Source organism: Thunnus thynnus, chromosome 7 (genome assembly GCF_963924715.1).
Source record: "Thunnus thynnus chromosome 7, fThuThy2.1, whole genome shotgun sequence".
In the NCBI taxonomy this organism is placed as follows: domain Eukaryota; kingdom Metazoa; phylum Chordata; class Actinopteri; order Scombriformes; family Scombridae; genus Thunnus; species Thunnus thynnus.
Window position 1 is genome coordinate 6,965,400 of NC_089523.1, and position 26,390 is coordinate 6,991,789.

At 40.0% G+C, this 26,390-nt stretch overlaps 1 protein-coding gene and 1 non-coding gene across 2 annotated transcripts; both read left to right on the forward strand.

Moving 5' to 3' along the window:
- The first annotated feature begins 8,544 nt into the window (after positions 1 to 8,544).
- On the forward strand, positions 8,545 to 8,617 carry trnak-uuu (transfer RNA lysine (anticodon UUU)). The gene has a single exon. It is a non-coding gene; the product is annotated as a tRNA-Lys (tRNA).
- A 426-nt stretch (positions 8,618 to 9,043) lies between these two features.
- On the forward strand, positions 9,044 to 25,223 carry LOC137185715 (solute carrier family 25 member 36-A). Its single transcript, XM_067594038.1, has 7 exons — positions 9,044 to 9,469; positions 11,403 to 11,567; positions 13,371 to 13,448; positions 17,295 to 17,395; positions 19,884 to 19,950; positions 21,052 to 21,341; positions 21,447 to 25,223. Exons 1-7 carry the CDS (start codon positions 9,429 to 9,431, stop codon positions 21,638 to 21,640), a joined length of 936 nt encoding a protein of 311 aa, XP_067450139.1. The 5' UTR covers positions 9,044 to 9,428; the 3' UTR covers positions 21,641 to 25,223.
- Positions 25,224 to 26,390: the final 1,167 nt, after the last annotated feature.

Genomic DNA, 26,390 nt, shown 5'->3' on the forward strand with positions numbered 1-26,390 from the left:
TTCTGTTTTGTTGTGAGAACACAAGCACACCAGAGCCAACCATATGTTCTTATTATGAAAGCAAAATATATTGTTTTCCGGTACTACTTCAGTCTTCTCTTTCTCACTTGATAGTGGTGCAAAAGCGGGTCCAGCTGGCAGGGTTGTGAACAGTCAATCCAAATAAAATCCCAACCTCACTGCCCCATCTACTGGACCCATGACAGCAATGCACGTGCTGCCTTCACGGCCTCCGGGTTAGACATATAAAATGTTGGTGCATTCAAATGCTTTTGAACAAAATGTACTCTGCGACATAAACATTTCTGCTAATGTGGTGTGATACTATAAACCACAACACTGACAATTTACATCATAATTTGAGTCAAACATAACTTCTTTCCTTACAGGTTTTTTTTCCTGGAGGGAATGTCATCTTATGCCAACTGATTGATTGTAATCACAAAGTTATCAGCTCTCCTAGGCAACCCAAAGCAGCTTACTCACTAGTTTGGAAAGCAATTAGGTCTGCACTTTATAGATAAGCTGAATAATGGGCATGTCGATAAATACTTGAGGGAGCACAAATAATGACATTATGAGCAACACTTCCAAATGTATCAAGACAGTCTAAAAAGAAAGAGTAAAGTAACTCAGCAAGTAGCAGCTAAGTTATGAAAATGTCATGTTTTGAGGAAAAAACACAGAACATATACAAAAAGCCATCTTAATATACACTGCAGGAATGAACACCACTTTTTTTATCAGCAGATTTCACTTGAAATCATAGATTCATGAAGATAATTACCAATGAAAGCAAATAGATGAATAGTTTATAATTTAGTTATCAATAGTTAGTTGTGAGCAACAATAACAATAAGTAAGGAATATTGCATGAATACATTTAGGATCATTGTTTCCCTCTGATAAACTGCTGATCCAGCACAAATGAAAGAAGAGGGAAGGTTGTGTTAAAAAGAGGTAGTAAGTATGACATTTACACTAGCTAAACTCTTAGTATGCTTGTCTGTCTTCATTTGTAATTTCTTAGTCCAGTATAAGTTACTGGTAAAAGTTACAGGTGTAAGTATATGCAAAAATGGCATAAATGCAACTAAGTGACATTTACAGACTATGGATCCAAACGATTACTATTATGTTCATTGACAAAGGAGATCCAACAGACGTTATTACATATGTAGAGACGTTATTGCATGATCTTAAAAGAACATAGATGCAGTCATCAAAAATCAAGCTTTCTAGACTTTAGCAGCTACTAAATTACTGTGGTGTCTCTGCACTGCACTTCCCAGAGATCACCTCTTCATAAGTATGTTCATATACTGTGGTATATTTTATATTTGCTGGTGATATAGTGTGGGTTTCTGTAGGTGGCAGTCTCTTCTTCTGTTTCTCTGCCTAAGATGATAAATGCTGACAAAAGTTGGCATAGCATATAGTTGTTCAGTTTATCTATAGATGCCTCTTGCTGTTTTTTTTTTTTTTTGGATGAACTAGTGTGCAGCTTTAAAGGGAATACAAGATGAGTGATAGAAAGTCAACAGCCCCGTCCTCTCCAGACTACTGTGGACAGCATCCTCAAGTGCTGCCTTCTGGTTGCCACTAATCAGTGTCATCATGCCTGCAGCACACCACTGTCTGCTCATGTGGTTAGAAAATTCTGCAAGGGGCCACTGAGTTTACTCACATTCAGCTCCAGTCGGAGTAAGACACTGAGACGTGACTCAAGCACTGAAAAAGAAACAAGCTCATTTCTGTGCTCGGTTACCAACAGAGCAGTGTGTCATGATGCATTCTTGGTCGGCTCACCTGGTTGAATCACAGCGAAGTGGATGCCAATGTACATTCTTCATTTCTACATTTTTCAGCCATTGTCTGCACACTAAGACATACACATTTCTCAGTTCATTACTTTATATGTTTATGTTGTCATTTGTCTTCAGTTTATTACGGTATTTTACATTTTTAATGAGTTCTCTGCCATCACATAATAGGTATACATGAGTTTTACATGTATTTTAAAGATCAACAGTGGAAGAAAAGTATAATAAAGTAAAAAATAGTTCAATTCTTACAATCTTTCATCACTCAGAACATCACTTGAAGGTTTACTCTGAACAGCAACTTAATTCAGCGCTTGCGCTGGTCTATTGATTTACTGAAAATGAGCTCCTGCTCTACAAAAAGCTTCTTATTAGCACAATTTGTTGGCTGAATGTTATTGATGCAGAGCAGCAGGCAGAATGTTAGACTGCCAGCCCAGATACTCACTGATGGATCCTACAGACAAACTCATCTGAACAGATTCATTTGTATGCCTCTATTTTCTCATTTAAATTCTGTCATTGAGACACCCAGTATCTCAATTCTGCTATCTTTTTGTCGCTTCCATGTCACTCTGCAACTTTGTCCTTTGTGAGTTGTCCTTTGAAGAAATGATGTGGCCCCTGATTGGTCCCAACGTGGCATCTTTCTGTGGCCTTTGCATCTGTAGAACTGCGCGGAACAAACTTGGCTGAGTGTGTGATTTCTGATGATTGAATCAGGCATCCCAGAGGAAGCCCCAGGCTTTCAGTGGATCATTGTCTATACCAGCTTCCTCCCTCCTCTCCTGCAGTAATATTTGAAGGTACGGCAGTCATATGAGTCGAGCTGCTGAACGTGCAACCACTTAACTCGATCCTTTTCCCTCTATTCCAATAGAAGTCATGGGACAGGGCTGACAGAGATGGTGTGGGTGATTGGGAATGGCACGTCTGTGCGTGTGGGTGTGCATGTATGTGGAAGCCTTCAGATAAATGATAACTTTGAGGCGTTATTTGTAAGAGCCTGTACCTGCAAGAATGTGTCATATGTCTGAGGTAAAGTGTTCACCTTACATAATAAGTTGTAAGTGCAGTCTAAACCTAATGCTGTGTTGATATCATTTCGAAAGGAATCCTGCTTGGGAGCCAGATGTGCGTGTGTGAGCATCATGAGATACTGATCAATTCTAACAGCCTGCAGTGAGTGCATACCTAGAAGATGCCTTGATTCTTTGCAGAATGACCAAGAGTTTAACCTTTCAGTATATGAATGGAGATGATTATATAATAAAAATAAAATATTATTATACTATTGTTCTCTGTCTTAAGTCATTGAATGTCTTCTTTCATTTCCACAAAGTGAAATTTTGGAATAACCACAGTTTTTTCTTTGGGAATCTCACGATTTGATTAGATTTGATTAGATTCTTGGTGTCATGATTCAATTCAGAATCGATTCTCAATTGAATAAATAGAAAGGGGGCATCATATTTAGGCCCTTACTCCAAAGAAATGTGTGCAAAAAAACATTATTTCCACTGACATTCAATATGAATCATAACTGGCAGTTAAGCTAACTGGTCTTGATGAAGGTCACTGAGAACAGAAAACAAAAAAGAAAAGTGTGAGAGTACGCAGCTTTTTCATTTAAAAAAAGTGAATTGCATTGGTTTAGAAGCATCTTACAGTATTTTCCCTGCATGAGAATAATAAAATGAAAGTGTAATTTACTGACTGACATCACTGGTTAAAGGGATTGACATATTTTCACCTTATTAAGTTGATATGGTGAACATGTCAGCGAACTGTTGTTTATTTACACATCTAGCAGACACATTGCTTCACTAGCATTTCTTTAAAGTCGTATTCCCTCTCCCCTGAGTCCAGTATCGACTTGCTTTTTCTCTCTTTAATTGATCTCCACTTATTCCTGAAGGAAATATCTGACTCTTTAGCTGTTAAATGCTCCGCTATGTTCACCAGCAAGTTGCAAACGTTCTCTGTCTGCTGTTTGATGCCGGACAGATAGCATACAGCGGGTTAAACAGAGTTCATTTGCAGAAAACAAGCCAGCAGCTAGAAACAAGTTATCATAAAAACCAAATCAATGAGCTGAAGACATTGAAATGTTCTGTAGAGCTGAGAGGAACTGTAGAGTAGAGCGATAATTCTCTGTGAGTTTGTCACTACAACAATCCTTCTCACATTACACATTAAGCTTTAAATCCGTTGTTAATTGTAAAAAAAAAGAGATCTGTGCAGGTTTAAGGTTTCAGTTGTGAAATCAAGGTTCATTTTACCTGGATTATTACTTTATGACAGGGCAGTCTTTTGAAAATGAGCACATACACGGTGCCAACATCCTGTGGGGCTGTAAAGTGGGTGGTAATACAGTGATTTTTCAAACAGAAACACTTAAGCAGAAACGCTACAGAAAACGTACTCTACTCCACATAAAGTAATGCGAGGACTGTGAACCAGTGACTGTTCAGATGCTTTAGATTTAGGCCTGCTATTGGAATGAAAAATAAAGCCAATTTGTAAAATCAAGAAGGACAAGGACATCTGATAAAAACTGTGAAGGCAGTTTCTTTCTAGTATGAACATGCCTCTAATGCTTAGAGGCATTTGTCACGTGATACTGGAAGGTTACATGCTTTCAGGGTAAATTCAAAGGTATTGTAAGAACACTAATAACATGTATGTGTCATTGACTTTTGCAGCAACATAGTGTATATTATTTCCAGCAGCGGTTGTAGCCTGCCTTACCTCATATTTACACTTTCTCTGCTTTAAAATCCTAAAATTTCCTTCCTAGCTCACTGCTTTGAAACTCAGTAGAGGCCACAGTTCAGTTTCAAAGTGAGTTTTGGATATCTCGGGGCGCAATTGGGTATATTTTGTACCACTGAGGAAGGTCTCATTGAGTCTCAAAAGAGAATTTCTCTTCATGTTTTCAACCTAGTAAACAAAAATTGGTCCTGTGTAGGTACTGTCAGGGTGCCAAAGCACATGTGAGCAAAGCACGGGTACCTCTGCAATGACTGACAGCTCCACGGTCACACGTGTACCTCACATAAACCCAGTGCTCTGAAAATGGTTAAAGTTTAACTGGTGTTTTCCTAATAGATTTCACATACTTGTGTATAAAATGAGACAGATCTTTTCTTCTCACAACAAACTACTCAAATGACTACCCAAATCCCAAGTACAGAGTGCCATATAATCACTTCTACATGCATACTTGAAAAGAAATCTACATAAATACCCAAATGATTTATCGTAAGACCTTAGAGTGAAGGGAAATTTTTTTTGATCAACAAAGCAAAAAGTTCAGTAGCCCAGATGGTCAAACAATGGTTGATCATTGATGCCGTGTTGACCTACCGCATGTTCCAGAAACAAGCTTTTAAAAGAGTAATGGTGCAGAAAGTTTGTTTTTTCTTCCTCAGCATTTCTAACCAAACAGGCCACATACATTAAGAAGAGCAGCATTAGAGTGAAATTCACACATGTTGTTTGGTAGTAGTTGTGATGGAAGAATAATTGTTAATCGACCAAAGAAACAAATATTTAAGCATTTATACATACATAAGTTTGAAAACATGTGCCTAACCCAAATATTGGGTATGTCTTAATACAGACGAGTCTCCTAACGTGGTGACTGTGACACACAGAAACTTGCCAGGGATTACTTCACAGTGAGGGATTCCCCAAATCAATTTCCTTTATAAGGGAGCACCCTAATATGGTCGCCACAAGACTACACATTCACTGTCGCTCCCTAATATAGAGGGGACAGGAATCTCTGTGTTTGACCCAAAAGCACACACACCTTGTCAGCTGTGTTTACAACACATGCATGGCAGTTGGTTGAGATGTGCACAACCTGCTGAAATGTCTTTGGGTTTGTATTTTAAATTAGTATTTTTTTTCCCCAGTAACCAAGGAAAGACTTACACCAAAGTTTAGAGATATCAGATACACTGATCCTTACATGCCTATTAACTTACCAAGAATAACCTCTCTTGATCTGAAGACAAGATGAAGTTTCCGACAACTGGACATAGAGATTTGTCTGGGGTTTGCAGGTGCCATATTTTGACCAAATGATCAAATGAAACTACTGAAAATGGCATGCAACTGAAAACTTAAAGCACAATTATGTATATTTTGCTAAAGGCTGTGGCTAACGCTAATGCTAAATGTGAAAACTGACTATAACAGTAGCACAAGTAGATAGAGTCATAAAATCAGTGAACTAGCTCAGTAATGTCAGTTACACAGTAATAGTTACCAAAAGTTTGCTATTATTAGCCATCAAAAGCTACTGGTCATACCAGACCAAATAAGGCTGTAGCAGCAAAACCCCTGAGTGTGTTCAATCATTTGTATGAATTCAACTTTTCATTTGTAAAAGGAAGAATGTGTTATTTCTTCTTTCAGAAGAGACCTCATTTCAAGTATTTTTAACAGCAGCAATGTTGCACATTTTCAAAAAAGACAGAGACAAACCTATCTTGCTTACAGTAGGTCCACATGGTGATTCACTTTGTTAGAAAATTGACTGGCCACAGGTATTTCAGAGAGATTTCAATAATATGCTGTCCTTTTTTTTTTTTTGTACAAAACATGCATTGGCCCCTACATTTTAGCTGTCATCTTGTTTGTCCTCAGAGGCCAACCAAAAGCCCAAAAAGAATGTTTGCTCTCAAAGTTCAGACTAACATTTTATTTGACTATTTCCAGACAGACCTGCACAGAAGACACCAAGATGTTGGCCTCTGCCTGGACAGCCAAAACAAACACCAAGCAAGCAGACCAAAAATACACATCCCTCGCAAACAGTCACCTGGAGCTCATGCACCCAGAGTTCATGTTGCCCTTCCTCTCATAAAAAAAAAAAAAAAAAAAATTCTCGCAGTATTGAAGGTTTTGTATTTGGCTTGCATAGGTTCACACAGTCCAATTTTAAGGGCTTGTGCAGTCACACAGACTCACAAGTAATTGGTGTATGAGAAAGATTTTTGGTAACCTGAGCTGCCTTCAGTTCATTACGGCTAACTCTTGTTAGGTTTGGAGAGACACAAGAAACCTTTTCAAGACCATTTTTCAAAGCTCTCCCTATAAAATCCTGGCTGTGAGAGCAGGCCCGGTTACATAAAGGTAGTAATAAGCACCCACACGGAGGGAATCACACCTTAACTGCCTTAGCATGTATTAACGTCATTAGAGCAGTGATACAGTGGAGGGTTTTAGTTAGTATGCAGAGTATATTGGCTAGACTGGCTCATCATTGGCTCATCATTGCACGCTATTTGGGAATCTCTCTATCTCTGGACTGAACCAAGCAGTGTTTTGGTAAAAATTTAACTTTTGAAGACAGTTTTGGATTATCATTCTTAATAGTTAAATTCAAAGTATAGAGAAATACAAAAAATAACTTGAGATATATATCATACCACAAATCACAAATTAACTGTCATTTGTAGCATAGCAAAATATGCTAAAGTGAGTGAAAGAATGAATAATCTTGCTGTCATTGCATATTTGATTCAAAGACAGGCAGCTGTAAATGCATTTTTTAAGGCAGAATGTTTTGGGGATTTGATTTTATAATAAAGATTGCATGCTGTGTGCATTATTGTGATGTGAAGTGATCTATGACAAAGATGCCGTGATACTGCAGCTTTTGTATGAACAAAGAATCAGATTGTGCCAAGTCTAGATCGTTGACCCCAGCAGACACACTGTGGCACATGATCTGTCCTGGTTAAATTGCTACTGTAATTATGAAATTAAGTGGCGTATGGATTTTATTCTGCTGCCCAAATTGGAAAACCTCATTTTCTGTGTACACAGAGTCTCAAGTCTCAGTTCACCTCCCTTCCTCACACACACAAACACACGCACACTTACAGTTGCCCATAGTAAATCCACAAAGAACCTCTGTATGAAATATTTGGGTCACATATACTAAAATGGACTGAGGTCAAATCAGTCAGCATTTGTGGGTAACAGTTTTTTTCCCATGTCTAAATCCATCATATCATCCATGTCATATAAGCTCAGGGACTATTTACAGGCTGCAACAATGGGTTCCTTCTTTTAAAAATGCTATAAATCCTCCCAAGTCTAGTAGTGTTACATAACAGATCCATGGGAGAGGTTAGTGCATAGCCGTGTGCACCACCTACACCACTTTACTCATGTAAATGTGACATTACTGTGAAAAGGCCATGTGGCATACAAAAGCTGGTATGTGCTACTGGGTGATAGCACAGCCCTACTTAGGGCACGATGATGAAACAGAAATCAGCCCAATAGGAATGCTGATTGGTAAGTTATATTTAACCGCCACCAGAATTTAGGTGGAAGGTAGTCTACAGGAATGTAAACTATGTAAGCGGAAACTGGTGACTTCTAGGCTATGGAAAACGAAACTGGGTATGGGTTTGGGAGGTCATTGTTAGTTTTCAGTTTACAGGTCTTTGTGAACCTATACTGTAAATGATGGTAATTTAACTTTCATTAAATGAATAATGCTACTATATTAATAGCTACACCCACTTAGAAAAGAATTAAAGAATAAAGTAATAAAGTAAAGAATTAAAATGCAGCTTCAGGCCACACTTTCATGAAAATTGTGGTTTCCCATTCAATTGGTCATCAACAGAATCATAAGTGTAGCTATACTGAATAAAGGATAATTGAAGATCATATTACTGCGACTTACAGAGCCCGGATAGCTCAGTCGGTAGAGCATCAGACTTTTAATCTGAGGGTCCAGGGTTCAAGTCCCTGTTCGGGCGGTAGTGCTTTTACAGTGTTTGCTCTGTTGTTCTCGATGTAATTTCGTTGTACATTAGGTAATTGGATATTAATTGGATATATTGCAAAATATGCCAACAGTGGAGTTTTCCAAGAAGGGGACATTTAGTTCCTGTATGATTCTCAATGACACAGGTATCTGTCACAACTACTCAACTTGTAATGCGGCTTCGCGCTGGTGTCACAGTTATATGGTTGTATGTAACTCATTTTCTAGTGTAAACCTACCAAAGGATAAATCAGTCGTGGTTCAGTTTACCTCATTGCGTATTAACTCAGTCAGTCCTGTCTCATCTCTGCCTTCCGCGGTATCACGTGAAGGAATAGTGACGGGGCGGGTTTACGGGACACACATCAGCCAATCACAGCTTCTGTTTTGCGGCTTCCCATTCGACGATAAACATTGCGAGCTGACCCGCAGGGCTCTCAGTGAGTGAGGCAAAGGCACGGTGACGTGAAGGAGGCCGAGTCGTGGACGTCCACAGTCGCTGTTAGTGCTACAAGACTGGAATTACTCTGAAACATTAAAGACACGCGCACTATGCTGAAGCATTATCCTGTTTCTAAAGGAGGAGACGCAAACCTGTCGCTCTGACATCGACCTTTACCGCCGGAAACCCGTTAGCTGTGACAGCTAACGAAAGCTAGCTCAGTTAGCTGTTACATACCCTCATTTTTTTTTTCCACGCAGCTGACCTCCACCACAACACCGCCGTGCTGAGTATCAATTGCTTGCTAGGTTGGGGTCCCGTGTGGTGCCCCGTGGACGGTTCTCGTCGAATATGATACATAATGAGTCAAAGAGATACTTTAGTTCATCTGTTTGCTGGAGGGTGAGTAAATCCTCATGTCACATAACCTGACGTTAACGTACATGCAAGAGCTGGCCCAGGGCTAACTATCGCCAATAGCTACATGTAATGTGGTGTTTGTTTTGGTGTGTTCATATTATTGTTGGTTTTGGTTAGGGGCATAGTGTTAACTTGAAGATCAGTGTTAGCATCAGTGTGTCAGATGTCAGCTAACCAGTCTTGTCCACGCATGTGCACCCGTGGGAGGAGATGGGCTCAATGTCACAAGTTACAATGACATTTCAGTGTTTGAATGAAAGTGGCTGGCGGGTGGAAGCGTGTTCTGCCGCGATCACTGACTCTTCGAAGCCATTGTGACATTTTATATGAAATACTTCACAGCTGTATGTCGTGTAGCTAATTGAACGAACCTGCCGTGAGCACAACATGTGTGTCGCATCGGCCGTAACGATAGTGTATCAAAACAAACGGGGGGGAGCTTATCTAGAAAACATTGTTTATACACCACACACACTGTCTGATGCAACATCTTTGCACTGTGGAGTGCCGTCTAGATTATCTTGTCATACTAGTCTGCAAAATCTGGATGATGAAGGGATGAATCTAGTTTAAACTTGAGTTCCACACCTCTGGCTTTTTGGCATTCAGCCTCAGGAAATAGGTGAAACAACAAGCAAATATTAAGATTGTAGTATCATGCCATCTCGCCTCAAGCTGCCCAGGGAATGAGTTAAGACTCAGGTTTATTATAATTATGTCCTGTAAACGAGAACTAAACTTGCAATTGTTTAGAACTGCAGTGCGTTTAATGCTGTTGTTGTTCTTTTTCTTCTTACTTCTCTTAGAGCATTGCCTATTTTATTTTATGGCTACACGTATAAATACAAATGTAATTGTATACAATTACAGCAAAATACAATATGCTTCTAGTTTGATGGGCCAAACATGTTAAATGTACCCTTCTTCGCATAACAACTTATAATAACCTTAACGCCAGGGCCTACTTGAGATCAAATCAGACTTTTCCGCTTTTCCAATGCCAATGTCCTGCTTTCTCTGAGACTGCCCCACACCCATCAGCTTACCTCTGCCAAAAACCTTGTTGACAGGACTTACTATCTCAGCTTTGGTGCTGATTGGAAAGTAACCCCTACTAAACATAACTGTTGTTGTTGCCTAACTCTATCCTGCCTATTATGACCTTGTCAGATTTCCATCTAGATAATGTTTGTTTTATCAATCTTCCTTATATCCGTTACCGGAGCAGGTGACTCTCCTGGCATACTTGAGCTGGTCATGAACAGATGTCCTAGGTGTAGTATTTTGCCAGTAAAGAGCGTCTTACACTGTTTGTTTTTGTTTGGTTTTTTAAAGATTTTTAAAAACTTTTTTTCTTAAGATTTACGTAAAAGTTTTTTTGAAATTGTAAATGATTTGTCATAAAAAATTACAGCTGTCAGATGTTGGGTTTTAACACGAGAGAAGTAAAATGAGAAACATACCATCTTACAAAGATTACTTTATGTCAACTGAATCGTTCTAATGTGATGGCCCTATTCTCGAGCTTGTCAAAAACAAAAGACAATATTATTTGCAGTCGTTATTATACACATTCTTAAGTGAAAATACATACATCTGTGAGTTTGGAATGTGGTGTGGCATGAACAGAAGCTTGCTGTTATTCACCAAGAAACAAAAAGCTTTCCTGACTGGCTCTCTGTTCCCACACTGTGCTATTTCCTGTCAACATGCCACGGAACTTTAGGATTCCACCGACCACACCATTGGCTAAATTATTTGTGCGAGAGAATTAATGCTTTTCACACCTATGACCGTCCATCCCCAGCTGTTGCTGAAAAAGGGGAATACTCAATTTCAGTCTTGTTCTATCAACTGAGACAGGAGATTGTTTGCCATCTCATCTTGACCTTTCCCATCTCTGTCTTTCTGCCAGATGTGGGGGCACGGTAGGAGCCATACTGACTTGTCCACTGGAAGTAGTGAAGACGCGTCTGCAGTCATCCTCCATCACCCTCTATGTGTCTGAGGTTCAGCTCAGTACTGTCAACGGGGCCAGTGTGGCTCGCATGTCCCCGCCAGGGCCCCTGCATTGCCTCAAGTGGGTATTCAACAACATCTATCACAATCAGACTAATAAAACTACCAATTCTTACATACAGTGTGTATTTTGTGTACATGGTTCATAAATGAGTGAAGCTGCTTATGTATATAGCTCAGGGTTCCTCCTCCCTGCTCTCCCAGAGAGATTTGGCTGCAGAGTCATGGTTTCTTCTTCAGCAGGCACCATGTTGCTGTTGCTGTTGTTTGGTCTGGCTGATGTCCCCTTGGCAAAGCCAACCAATCCCTGAAACCCAACTCTACAACTTCACCCTTTGGGAAAACCACACACATCAGTAACTTTAGCCAAACAGGAAATTTCATAAGGGGGTCCAACTATTATTACTCTTCAGATTTTCATAAATTTGTGATTTCTCATGACTCATTGTGTTTGTTATTACAGGCATTTTTTCTAGTTTAGGCCCACTTATTCAAATACCTATTTTGATTTTGAGAGATTGCCAGTTGTGATGTTGAAAGAAATTAGATCTAATCCATGAGGAGGAGAATGGCTGAGTCTCTTCTAAAGAGGTCATGTCAGGGTTGCTCCAAGCCTCTGGAAAAAGTATGTTTGATGGCACCCTGCCACTTCTCAAATTCTCTGAACTAAGTCCAGTTAAATGAGGCACCAGTCACTCTGGCAGTAGAAACTTTGTTCTGTAGGCTGGCAGTATATTCCTCACTAAATGTCTTCACTTTTCAAACTCCTGTCGAATACAGAGCTGCATCCAAATGCTAGTATGCCTTCTGGGAAATTCAGGTCTGTTCATTTTATGTCTTCATAACTAGATAAAGAGCTTGCAATAATCATGGAGAGCAGACATGTCTTGTGTTTTTCTCAAATCAAAAAGTAAGTATGCAGTTATGTTAAAAGTAGTATAACTCTATTTAAATAGACTGAAGAACATGCAGCTTGCAGCCAATCACATTACATCGTTGACATGTTGCAGGCAATGATGGATAGGGTGTGGTCAGTGAGGCTCTATGAAAATTTCAAAATGGTCATCGGACCAGCCCCTGCACACTGCGGCCATCTAGGCTGAATGCAGCACACCACATGTTGACACATGCAACATGTAGCGAAGGAGACGGGATTACATTTGCTTTTCATGAGCTGTACACAAACCTACATAAATATGCAAATGCATGTTGTTCTAACCCTTAGTTGTTCTAGGTCAGGCATTACTGGACAGGTTAAACTGGACAACTTTTTTATGTGTTTGTTCATTATGTCTTCGTGGTAATCCATTGTCCATATTTAATTGTTACACACGCCTTCATATTCATGATTGAATTTAACCTATTCTTAAGACTAAAAAATCAGAAGACTTGTCCCCTTGATCCTGTCGTGTTCAGTACACCCCACAATACAAAGGTGTTTCTGATGAGGCAAACGACTTGTCACCTGACTACTGACAATTTTGCTATTTTTAGAGCCCTGCTAGTTTTGTTTCAGGGATGGAATGAGAGCAAAGGCCATGCTGTCTTTCATATCTGAGGCGTTCATCCTGCTGGGAGAATGAATGTGTTTAGTAGATGTTTAATACTACCTGTACAGAGGTTGAAACTTTGGCTTGACAGGGCTGCTAAAGGCAAAATCTGGTGGCACCAAAAATAAGGAATTCATACATTTTGGACAAAAATCTGAATACCACCCTACATGGCTTAAGAAGGACATGTATTTGGAATGTTAAGTGAAATTTGATTGCCAGACATTGGACAACACCAGTAGAAAATGCATATCTGCCAGTAATAAGAAATACCATGTAAAGTCATATTGTATATTTCTCTGTTTCATATTCAGATTGATATTGGAGAAAGAAGGACCTCGCTCCCTCTTCAGGGGTTTGGGGCCAAACTTGGTGGGTGTGGCACCTTCCAGGTAAGCTGACCCTCGTCACCTACACTTATCATCTTCATCATATTCTTAGCAACATGTATCTCCTTTGAGTATGAACTGAAAGACTATCAAGGAGTTAGGGCTTTATTCAAGTGAAGACATCTAACTATAAAGGAAGGAGTCTCTGTATGTCTTATGTTTTGGTTTTCTTGACAACCATTTTTCCGATCGACTTCACACTTGGCAGGTGTCTTGCTGGGGACACAAGGAAGTGCAGTATCAAGTGTGAAGTTGCTTGGATGAGAAATGTTAATCATTAAAAGAAATAATTTAGCGGCTCTTGACCTCACATGATGTTACCCAGCCAATTTAATCTGTGCATTCCGATAAGCACTGACTGGAACACACAGTCACAAACACGGGGGAGAGAGGAGACGAGAGACTACAGTTGGAGAAAGAAGGGAGTCAGGGAAGTAATTTAACATGGCCTGCTCTAAAAAGAGAAAATTAGACAGTGAAAACAGCTTTTAATCAAGAATGGACAGACCCTTACATGTTCCTTCTTTCCACCGGCAGTTCAAAACCAGTATTTCTCATTTGTTCAAGACCATGGCAATTGTGGAGAGCCACTACAAGACAAAGACATACCCACTCAAATCTGAACTGAAGGCACAGAAAATAAACAATCTAAGAGCCCAATTTGATCAATCCACTTTATTTTAGGATGCATGTTTTTTCAAAAGCTCTCTGTTATGTTATTTTATTTTTAAATGCAGCCCTTATTTTACTTGAAATGAGAAAAGAACATTTAATTACTAGTAGAGTACTAATTATTTATAACACCTGTGTATAACAGAATGTTGGCTTCTTTCATGTTGTTGGAGTATATAGTCATTCACGCCTCACATCAACTGTGATTTTTTTTTTTTTTCTGTGATTAAGTAGCGTCTGGAGATCAAGCAATCGGCCCATTCTGAACAAGCACATTTTAAACCGGCACTACACTAGTTCTTCGTTAATTTTAATATGCACAGGATTTCTTTAACTACTTGATTATTTGATCAAATTAAAAATTTTTGCTGCAACATTATTGCTCCTCTGGATTTTAATACAATCATGCAGGAGGATTTCTTAAAATCTGGTGTTTGGCATACTGTATATAGCAAAGCATATTTCTGAATATTACTGTTGCTGCATTCCTCATTACACACCTGAACACAACATTGTTGGACAGAGAAAAAACAGAGTGAGACCATGTTGTTATGTGAATTAAAAAGTTTTAATTCTCCGTACAGTGGCCATTTAGGACAGCTCAGACACAGCTTGTCAGGATCATCTTCACTTTTTCAACTCTGTACTCTTATCAGCGTCTGACATTTATTTAATATTAACTATTACTTAGACGTGATTCAGTCACACTGGCTCAGTACTATTTCTAGGTGAGTTTTGGATATTTTGAGTGTTTTTCAGGGAGACATGGCTGTGAGAAACATCAGCTTTATGTTACTCTCACAGGGACTAGGATACATGGTCATGTTGGTCTCATTCATCTTCGTTGCCTGCTCAGCAGTTTACGCTTTTTACTGGATGGAGAAGTGTTCCTGTGGAAAAATGGCAACAGCAGCATTTTGAAAACAGTATTGGGTCAGTTTCTGGGAAATACTGTAACTGACTGCAGTTAGTTAATAATGTATAACAACTATGATTATTAATAGCCCTCAGTGTGGTAATGATAGGAGCAAAGTGGTGCCTAATGGCTAACACTGCAGCAAGCAGGTGCCAGTGCTAAGCATATGTAGAGTGTTTTCTTAACATCTTACATGAATGAATGCTGATGCAGTGGACTGTGGGAGGTGAAGGCAACGAGGTCTCCTGAGCTGTGACGCAGATTTAAAGATGAATGAACAGACAAACACTGTCTGTCTAATAATGTGACTAATGAGCTTTGAGTATCCTTATGAGTCTGACTAAGCACGTTTGACAAACTAGTGCAGTGCCCGTTCAAAACGCGTCTGTTTGGAACAGGCCGATTGTTTGGCCTCCGGCATTGCTGCTTGCAGCTTTCTTGAGAACCGCTCATCCAAACAACTTCACACTGGACACTGCACTTCCTTCAGTCCTCAGCAATACACCCGCCAAGTGTGAAATCAATCAGATGGGACAGACATACATATATACAGACAGACAGAGACTCCTTCCATTTTAGTCAGATTAGTTTTATTGATGTGAAAGTGTCCTTAAATAAGATTGTGTGATTCTTATTTCCGTCATGTGTTTTCTGTATCGGCCGCTGTGTGTTGTTTTGGGCAGGCTGGCGTTCTCTCAATCCAGCCTCCCTCTCTCCAGCTCTGTTCTCCTCTGGTATTTCTGCTTGCAGCTTTCTCAAGAACTGCTCATCCAAACAACTTCACACTCAACACTGCACTTCCTTGGGTCCTCAGAAACGCACCCGCCAAGTGTGAAGTTGAGCGGATGAACGGTTATCGAGAAATATCAAGACAGACAGAGACTCCTTTGGCTTCTGTATGTTGCAGCTATGCATCTGCATGACTGCCATATTGAAAAGGTCAAGATCCGCTGGTAAACAAATGCATCGCCGGTATTTACACCAGTAGATGCCGCCGCCATATTGGAGAGGTCAAGATACGCTAAATGTCTTCTTTTTATGATATCTTTAACATTTCTCATCCAAACAATTTCATACTCGACACTGCATTTCCTTGGGTCCCCAGCAATACACCCACTAAGTGTGAAGTCAATCGGATGAAAGGATCTCGAGACGTGCAAAGTACATACATACAAACAGACAGACAGAGAGTCCTTGCTTTATAGTTCAGTGTTTCCCCTATATTCAGTGCACCACCGCTGCAAAATTATTAGTGCTGCTGCTAAAATTAAAGACGATCATTAATATCAATGAGCTACTAATGATATTCACTTGCACACTGTGCCAGCACAATAATAATAATAACATTATTGTGGATTTTTTTTAGTCATCCTCCCTCTTCGTTCTTCAAAGGACATCTATGTGAAAGGTACAAGAGAAGCGCAGCTCCGTTAAAGAATAGGGCAGTGCGTGCGCGTGTGTTTGTGTATATAAAAATGTGCGTTTGTAGTTGCGCAAGTTCACGTGACGTGAACGCAAGCGGAGCAGAGGAAAAGGTTAGCAGTAAGTTGTCAATCTGGCAGTTAATGTACAGTACAGGCTGTATGTCAGTTAATAAATACTACAGCTCCTCAAGACAAAGAAAATACTCATCTATCGAAGGGGGACGGCCCCGAAGTTAGCAACATCATGTTAGCTTAACTTGACTAGGCTCACTTAAGGTGGACTGACTTTTAAGGTGGACTAGCAATTCTCATTTAGTGTCAATCTCAGCTGCTCTTTAACAAAGAATGGAGAAATGTCTGGCTGATGAGTGTCTTGAGTTTTTCATATGCCCTGTCCCGCCGCCGCCACCACTCCAAAGCAGTCAACCTAGGGGAAACACTGTAGTTAGATGATTATACAATTGAATCAGACTGCACATTATACAGCCGTATTGCTGCAAGGAGGGAAAAAGCAAAAACAGCACAAACAGTCGGTTTAGATACAAGCATGAACATGATCATTATGACCTTTTTAATTAGCAACGATAATTAGTGAAAACAAAGACATATGCTTTTTATACTGAACTGTTAGTTCTACTCTTGGCTTTACACTTAATGAATTTTTAAAGCTCATTAAGCTGAACCTGACATGGAGACAGTTTGATTTGTGAATGTAGTGTAATTAATAAGCTACATCCCTACTCGAGGCGCATGCAAGGATGAGACTAATAAGCTTTACACAAAAACATGGCATATATTGATGAAAGGCACTGACTTTTTTTTCCTCGGTTTCAATAGAGCAATCTACTTTGCTGCTTACTCCACTGCCAAAGAGAAACTGAACGGAGTGTTGGAACCTGACTCCACACAGGTTCACATGGTCTCGGCTGGAATGGCAGGTAACTATATGTGCGAGGTAACAGATTGACATTCACCAACATGTAATGCTCTTTAACACACACATTTCCAGCATGCTCGTCAGAAATGCTGAGCAAATCGGATTGGTCTGGTTCAGTAGGAATACAGGATCAGGCTTGTGTAATGTATGTTCTGTAATGCTGTTGTCAGCCTTTGCTCTTACATTGATCCCTCTGTAAATAGCAAGCGGTTGTAGAACTAGTTTGTGTTGTGTTTGATTCAAAGGACTTGTGACTGAAATAATACAAATTTTGGCAATTTAAGCACACATGTGCATGAAGACCCTGTGTATTCAAAAACCCATCCTTTCTCCTTTCTCCAGACATACTGCCAACATAGCAATCTTAAGAGCACTTAAAAACGTGCCAAAAGGCCCTATTTAAATACTGTATCATTATTCTCTGACGATTTGCATGTCAAGGGTAGGTTATCTACTCTCGTGTCAGTCTGGTTCAGCTGGGAATACTGAAACATTACAATGTGGGTCAGTCAGACAGCTGCAGCTACAGTGTCTGTGTATGTGCGTGTATAAGGGTGAATCTGACAGGCTCACCACAGCACCACTTTTAGCACACCGTGACTCAGACCTTTCAACAGCCCATTCAAGGTCAGCATTTGTCAGTACATCTCTCTCCTGTGGCAATTTTATATATTCTGTAGTGTGAGACCTGACTGAGCTGAGCTGACAGGTGATGAGGTGTCGACAGTCCAGTGGTTAATCTTATCTGTGAGTTGATACATGATACCTACAGCAGAGCTATGACTAACAATGGAGGTACACTTGGTAGATAAATCACCCTCAAGCTAAAACAGGGTCGTGAAGATATTAGTTATAGAGCCTGAGCAAAATGTCAGTGGGCCATTCTCACAACACTCACATCATTTGTGTTTTTAATGTTCCTTATTGTCACTTTCAGCAGCCTACATAGCAGTTTTTTAATTAACAAGAACTGAGCTGTACTCTTCCGACCTGTCCTTTCTGCTGCCTTGGTTCGGGGATATTCATTTCACATGAGGTTGAATATGGTGGGTTAAAATTTGTGAATGGTGGGGAAGTAAAATGGTTGCATGCCGGGTCATTTTGCTACACACAAGCCTGTGTCTGTTTTAGGCTGTTACTGTACCATAGTTCTCCTCTCGCAAGGGCATGAGACCCCCCACACCACCAGGGGTCTCTAGCTGCATCTGTGAGGAGTTACTTGGGTCTGCGTGAGTACTCGCCACAGATCTGTGCTTCTTTTTATATCTGGTTCTTCTCTTTCTCTCTCTGCATTTCTTTTCTGTACTTCCCTGTCATCTAGGCCAGTGGATAAGATGCATTTTATTTCAGTTGTTTGCACTTCATACAATTTTTATGGTTGCTTCCCCACTAGCATACACACAGGATAGTCTATAGAGGGGCTAGCATTCTCTCTCTCTCTCTCTCTCTCTCTCTCTCTCTCTCTAAGCTGCCTTTGTGACTTAAATTTCTTTTAAAAAGAACATTTTTACATAATCTTTGTCAACATGAATGTAACTTGAAGGGGACCTATTATGCTTTTCCTTTCCTTTACAATGTTGGATGTTCATATTAAACTTTGCCAAAGTGTCAGATAATAAGGTTAACATATGAAGAAGTAATCTCTGTGAGTAAAAAGCACTGGCTTCAGACTGCTCTGAATACTTAGTTGATAATGTTTTTTTCTACTTTCAGCCCACGTAGAGCACGCAAGCTCCGCTCTGCTAACATTATGGGATTTTCCTATTGTTTTGGGGGTAGTCATGCCAAACCATGACTCAAATAAGTAAAATAAGTTGTTTACCTGTTGGAGGTGTGCTGGTCGTCTGCAGCTCTTCATCAAACATCATCACTGTGGCTGTTTCTGCTTGTACTTTTTCTCCCTGCATTATTTCTCATTATTTCACTGATCTGCTGAACAACTCCAGATATCTCCATATGTTGTTGTGTCAACCAGTTTTCAGTGCCACTAACGGAGCTCCGATTCATCCACTCCCTTTATTTAGTCATTTAAAAGCTTTAAAGTTGAAGCAGAAAAGCAGGAAATGTTGGGTTTGCATCGGCGGTAACTTAACATGACTCTGATATGGCTGCCCCTCAGCGGGCTTCTGGAAAGCTGGCCAATCAGAACAGAGTGGGCTTATCTGGCAGGGGGCCTTAAAGAGATAGGAGCGAAGACTGCCTGTTAGAGACAGAGGCTGAACTGAAGGGCTGAATAAAGGGCCAGTATAAGATAAATTTTGTGAGTTTTGTGAACTGTGAATCATGCAAAGCTACTCTAGTGGAGTCCCAGAATAAAAATACAGAGCTGGAAATGAGCATAATAGATCCCCTTTAAAGAACATTTACATCTTACTTTGAGTGTTAGTTTGTGAACAGTTTCCTGTGTCATTGGCAGCTTGACACTTAGGAAGACCATAGTATCTCTAGGATTTGAACAAAATGTAATCTTGTGTTTTTTTCCTCCGCAGGTTTTACAGCCATTACAGCAACCAATCCAATATGGCTCATAAAGACCCGTCTACAGCTGGACGCCAGGTAAAGATGACGTTGTCACTAGGGTGTGAGCAATATAGAGAGTTGGTCATGACATCCCGTCCTGGTTAGCCTCTCTTATTCAGCATTTTTTTTTAATCTATCTTTTCTGAAAAATAAATTGCATTCCTGGGGTTTAAATCGGCATCCCCTACAGCACTTGCAATTGGAGGTTTTTGATTTTTAGAAAAAAATTACAGCTCCCATGAATACCAGCGCGACACCATGGGTACTTGCGTCATTGTAAATTTGTTTTGTCCATATACATAAAATTCACCAACGCTCTCTGTCCTGTTGTTCTCGCAGACATGTCTGAAAAAAACGACAGACCGTGTTCATTAAAGGTAGCTAAAAGCTGAAATGTTGAATTGAGTTTATAGAGACATACAGAGTGAACCACACAACATACTGTTGAATAAGGCTATGTTCCATGGCTGGATTTTTAGTTAGATTTTTTGACAAATGCATATGGAAGTGGGTGATTTATTATTATAAGCGACGGAATAGTCTACTTTGTCTGTAAACAAAAACTTGTAGAATCAGAATGATTTCTACGACACTATAATCACATAACAGTTAGTACCCTATGTAATACATAGTGTTACATAGGGTACACAAAGTTGACATCATTGTTTATTATCTGTGTTAAGTAATATTTTTTCTTGGGTCTTGATGTACTCTTTCCCTTGTACATACAGAAAATCCCAAAGGAATTGGAAAAGGAAAAGGAATGACCAAACAAAGAAAATATGGACCTGAAAACACTGACTTTAGTATTTGTTGTTTACATTAAGACTCTGCGGAACCACTCAGTGAATTGATTATAGATTGTAACTAGTGCATGGCATGCTCCTGATAGCTCCTAGTCTTTAGTCTTGTTTTTTCCCTCCCTTAACTGGTTAACAGTTTTTTTATGTTTTTGTGTGAGCTGGGGCTGTGTGCTATAATATAATTGAGGCATCTACTTTTACAATCAGTTTCATCATTTTACTTCCTTATTCAATAAACAAATAGTGTTGTTTTTGTTTAATGTCGATTGCTTGCATCTACAGTCATTTTACCTGTGACTTTTCAAATGTATCTTTTTCCTTTTTTTTTTCTTAGGAATCGAGGTGAGCGAAGGATGAGTGCATTTGAGTGTGTGCGGCGGGTTTATCAGTCAGATGGCCTACGAGGCTTCTACAGGGGTATGTCAGCATCCTACGCCGGTATCTCAGAGACTGTGATCCACTTTGTGATCTATGAAAACATCAAACGGCGCCTCTTGGAGGCCAAGGCACCACAGAACATGGATGAGGAAGAGGAGGCATCCAAAGATGCTTCAGACTTTGTGGGGATGATGCTCGCTGCTGCCACCTCCAAGACCTGTGCCACGACCATCGCTTATCCTCATGGTGAGTCTGTGATCAGCAATAAGATAATAGTCTTAGCTGATTGTTCTGGCTTTAATCTGAGAGTGGACTTTTCCTTTAACTTTTCATATCTTCTCGCCTTTACAGAGGTGATCCGCACCAGGCTACGTGAGGAGGGCACTAAGTATCGCTCCTTCTTCCAGACTCTAACAACAGTGCCCAAAGAGGAGGGCTACCGTGCCCTTTACCGCGGCCTCACCACCCACTTGGTACGACAGATCCCCAACACCGCCATCATGATGTGCACCTACGAGCTGGTGGTCTACCTACTGAACGGTTAAAGTCTTCCCCCTTTTAGAGATTACATGTAACCCTGCCCTTGTTTGGAGACGTAGAAAAGAGAAAGAGAGCAACTGCACACCAGCTAGCACAACAACCCGCTCGCCTGAAGAGGACAGAGACGGCACCGTGACCTTTGTCTCAGTGACACGAGTGGTTGTTAAAAATAAGTAGGGAGATTTGTTTTATGACCAAAGGGTCTGGCACAAGGAGGAGGATTAAAACGATCCTCCTATTGATTTGGGATCTGGGTTAAGCAGTGGAATTGAAATGGTTGCCCTCCCTCACTTTACTCTATTGAAACGTTATTTTCATTTTTATTCCATCCTATTCTCCCTTTTGGTTAAATACGTTGCTTGTGCAAGCTCTGATTCAGAGTGCTGAAGAAAGAACCTGAGTTACAGTATATTCTGCCTCTAACAATACTAATGAAAGAGAAGTACATTAATTCTAGTCCTTAATACCTAGTGGATAGAAGACCCTCTCCAGCTGTAGGCTTTGCTGTCACGGTTATGATCAGTTTTTAAAATATACTAGTATCATGCAGTGTCCCCTGCAGCCCTAAGAGTACCACTAGAGGTCCAACTGTAAAGATGCCAAGAGCCAGGAGCTACCATGCATCCTTTGAGCTGAAGTATCTGACGAGGGTTCTGAAGTTTTTGAGAACAAGGAGCAGTCAGTGCTTGAGGCTTATTGAGTTTTGATAAACAGAGGGAAAAAGGTAGAGGGAGGTAAACGTGCCTTGTGTGAAAATGTGATGTACAATGGCTGTAGGAGGAAGTGGAGCTCTGGTTGACCTGTCAAAGTATGCTACAAAAAGTGTAGAAATGTAGTTGAACACTGGTATTGGGTGATTTCAGGCGCCCATGGAACCCTTAGAGAACCTCTTGCATATTGTGAACGTACAGTAGACACACCCACCCAAGGGTTTTATAACCCTACTGTTCGCAATTTACATGCATTTACACTAAATACCTACGTGAAAGCCTACCTATGAAAACGGCTTGCTTATTTTAAGTGAAGTCTGCATAATGACATTGACCTCTGAACCTGTACGTGTTATGTGGAAGAAGATTAGTCACTAAGGTCAGACAGAGGCTAAAACATCACCAAATTAAACCAGAATATGACCCACCTTTCTAACTACTGCAATGTAAATAAACAGGAGAAATAACCTTACTAAAGGCAAGGAAGTAAAAACACTGACCCATGATGTGAATATAAATGAATAAATAAATAAAATTAACAAACTTTAACAAATTGTACTATTGATAGATATATTAAATAGGTATGCCTACATAACGTGATTGTGATTGTTGCATTTGTCTGTCCCGTAATGACAAATGCCGTTTCTTAAGAGGAGAGGGAGATTTGTTAATTGTTACCTTTTCTCAAACAACGGTATCGTTCTCATAGCACTTTTCAATGTTTCTCTAGAATCCTCATCTCATTCGTTTTCCCTCAGTTGGAGAATCCAGGCTAGTTTTACAGGCGAGGACAATCCTCCTGAGTTTACTCTGGAAACTTGTGGTACAGTTTAGACAGTATGTGGAGGAAGTGGGCAAGAATATACTCTTCATAAACGCACATTAATTAAATACAGACCAGTGTGAAAAATATTGTTGTTGACCCCCCGCCCCCCCCCCCCCACACACACACACCTTTTGATTATTTGGTTATTCACAAACTCTATTCACAAAACTACTACATTTCAACTATTTTAAAAACTGACACAGCTTTTTGTTTTTTTGATCATCAGTGTTTTATGTACTTTGATGTCCTTTTATGGAATGGAAAGGTACTTTTTTTGCTTCAAACAGTGCAAACAACAAGAATGGTGTTTTGCTGTCACCTCATTTATCCCCAGTAACCATAGAAGTAACTTCCCTTCTCACGACACAAGAATCTAGCCTCTTTATAATGTGTGCATTTTGTCTCAAGTCATAAACTTTAAAGGTGCAGTGTGTAGAATTTAGTGGCATCTAGCGGAATGGACTTGGCAGAAATGTAATATAATATTTATGAGTATGTTTTAATTAGTGTATAATCACCTGAAAATAAGAATCATTATGCTTTCGTTACCTTAGAATGAGCCCTTTATATCTACATAGGGAGCAGGTCCTCTTCCTTGGAGCGTGCCATAGTGCACCGTCATGTTTCTACAGTGGCCCAGAATGGACAAACCAAACTCTGGCTCTAGAGAGCATTTTTCGTGGGATTCTTGAGTTTTGCAGCCACTGTAGGTTCTCCTATACATTTGGAAGGGAAGGGGAGTGGGGGTATTCAGGTAGTTGCAATCTGCAACTTCACTGCTAGATGGCAGTAAGTCCTACACACTGGTCCTTTAAGGACACGGCTTATTCTACAATGCTAACACAAATAAGCGTCTCACTTTAAATAGCCCTAGTCATTGCTGTTGTCCTCCTGTGTATTTTAACTCACACTGATACCTTATCTAAACACTTTACTGCTTTATTAGGGGAGAATGCTGGTGTGCAGCAGTAGGCATGCCTGGCTCCTGTGGAAGGGAAGGGCAGTTTTGGCATAAAATGCAGCTCAACTATGCTCACTTTCTCAGTGCCAGTGTACTTGAGATTGTTGAAACAGCTTAGGTGTGTGGCCCCAAACAGCCTCAGATGCTTCTGCTGAAACTATTGATGTGATCCTTAATGTGAACACTTTTCAGTTTTACAGCTTACATGAAGGATGCATTAGATTAGCCTCATTGTGCAAATCTCACCGGAGATGTATTTATGCTTACAGACAGTACCATCAACACACACTATTGATGTAGTGAGACCATGGGTGACCCCGTTGCTGCTAGTAGTTTGTATATCACGGTGCTGGCTACACTCCCATGTGTTTTTAAAACAGGACAGAACGACGGTCCATACGGATAGTGTGAGTTGATTGTACCTAACCTTGATAAGAGGTCACCTCACCCAAATTACAAAAAACAGTTTCTCTTTTACTGCTAGCGGCAGTTAGCCTTGCAGATAGTTTTATTTTGAGCACCACAAACAGAATTTGATTCAACTGTAATGCATTGATGTTTGGCTGAAAATCAAAACATGAAGAAATAATACAAAATCTATATGCAAGCCTCAATACCATTAGAGAGAAATTCTGATTAAAATTTCTTTTTTGTTTGTTTGGGTGAATTGAGCCTTTAACTGTACGGTTATATGCATCTCTTTGACCTATATTTGTGTCTGTTGTCTGTGATATGATGCATTATTCCCTGCATCCCATGGTTATTCTTTTGCACCCACACGTTTGCATTGTGTGCCAGTGAGTGTGCGTGTATGTGCGTTTTTGCGTGTGCTTGCTTAAATGACAACGTATGTCATTCAGTCGTGTCTTGTGTGTAAGAGACCATAGGAGTATGTGTGCACTCAGTTGAATAGCTGCAAACAGTGTTTTTATCTTTTTAAATAAATGGTTGCCTTTTCCTGACACCCTTTGTTTTTTTTTTTTCCATGTTGTCATTGATGAGCCGACTGTAAGTGTGGCTCGGTCTATGCATTCTCTCATACCTGTTTTTGTAAAACAAAAAGTCAATAAAATGCAAAGAGTGCAAGTATATTCAAGTGTCTTTTTAAAGTCTTTGTTACTCATTATTTGCTTAAAATTATTATTTTTTTTTAAAATGTGTTTGATGTATGGCTGCTAAGATGCAATTAGATTTGTAACCAGCAGGTGGTAGCGGTGACCTACTAAGCTTTCAGCACACCATCAGCTCAGTGGAGCAGATACTCAAAGATGACAGCAGTCTGGTGCTGCTGCCTCATTCCTCAATCCCAAAGACGGGAGAATGAGAAAGACCCATCAACAAATGTTCACTTGTATTCTGCACCACAGATACACTTGTGACATGAAATAAGGCAGCCAGCCAAAATCACAGGCCAATTTTTGCAAACAAAAGCACATAAAAAAAGAGTAAATTAATGGGCAAAGATACCAAATGAATGATGGCATAGCCTCAGTTGAAAAACACCTTATTCACATCTCATTTCCTGGCTTAAACACTAGCATCACATCACCACATTAGTTCCAGAAGGACCAGCCTGAGTCAGACACCATGCGTATTTATTTTGTGTCTGACTGAAAGGGAGGAGTGTGTTCCCAAAACATACTCTACAATCTGCCAGCAACGCCAGCGTTCTTGGAATAATACAAAGTGCCTCAGGATGTTGGTCGTGCCGCACTTGTAAATTGAACATTGGGGACACATTCTGAAATGGCAGAAGAAAAAAAAAACAAACCTGATGGTGCCAGTAGGGTGTTATGACTGGCACCATGTTTACCTCTGAACTGGAGTGGAAGGGAAGGGGAGGGTAGAGAAAGAAACAGAAAAATGCTGTGTTCCATTTCCACCATCCCTGACGGGCTTTGGGCTCTGTGTTGTGGTGTTTTCAGTTGTCTGGCTTAATCCTAAAAACAGGGGATCTGGACAGTAATCTGTATTTTAGTTGAGCGTAAAGATTAAAATCGGCTTTTCGGTCTTTACACATATATCAAGCATTTCATTTTCTTGCTTTGGCCATTTTTTGCAGCCTATTGCTTTGACACACACTCTCCAATTTCTACTTCCAGTGAAGTGATTTTTTTATCTTTGAGGTCCTGCTGATGTCAAGATATTAGAACTTCCTTGATTCCTTAGATTCAAGCTCCAAACACAACACAAACAAACAGGCTCCTACATTTCCGATATGCAACTAAATAGTGTTTTGAATTAAAACCTCTGTGCCT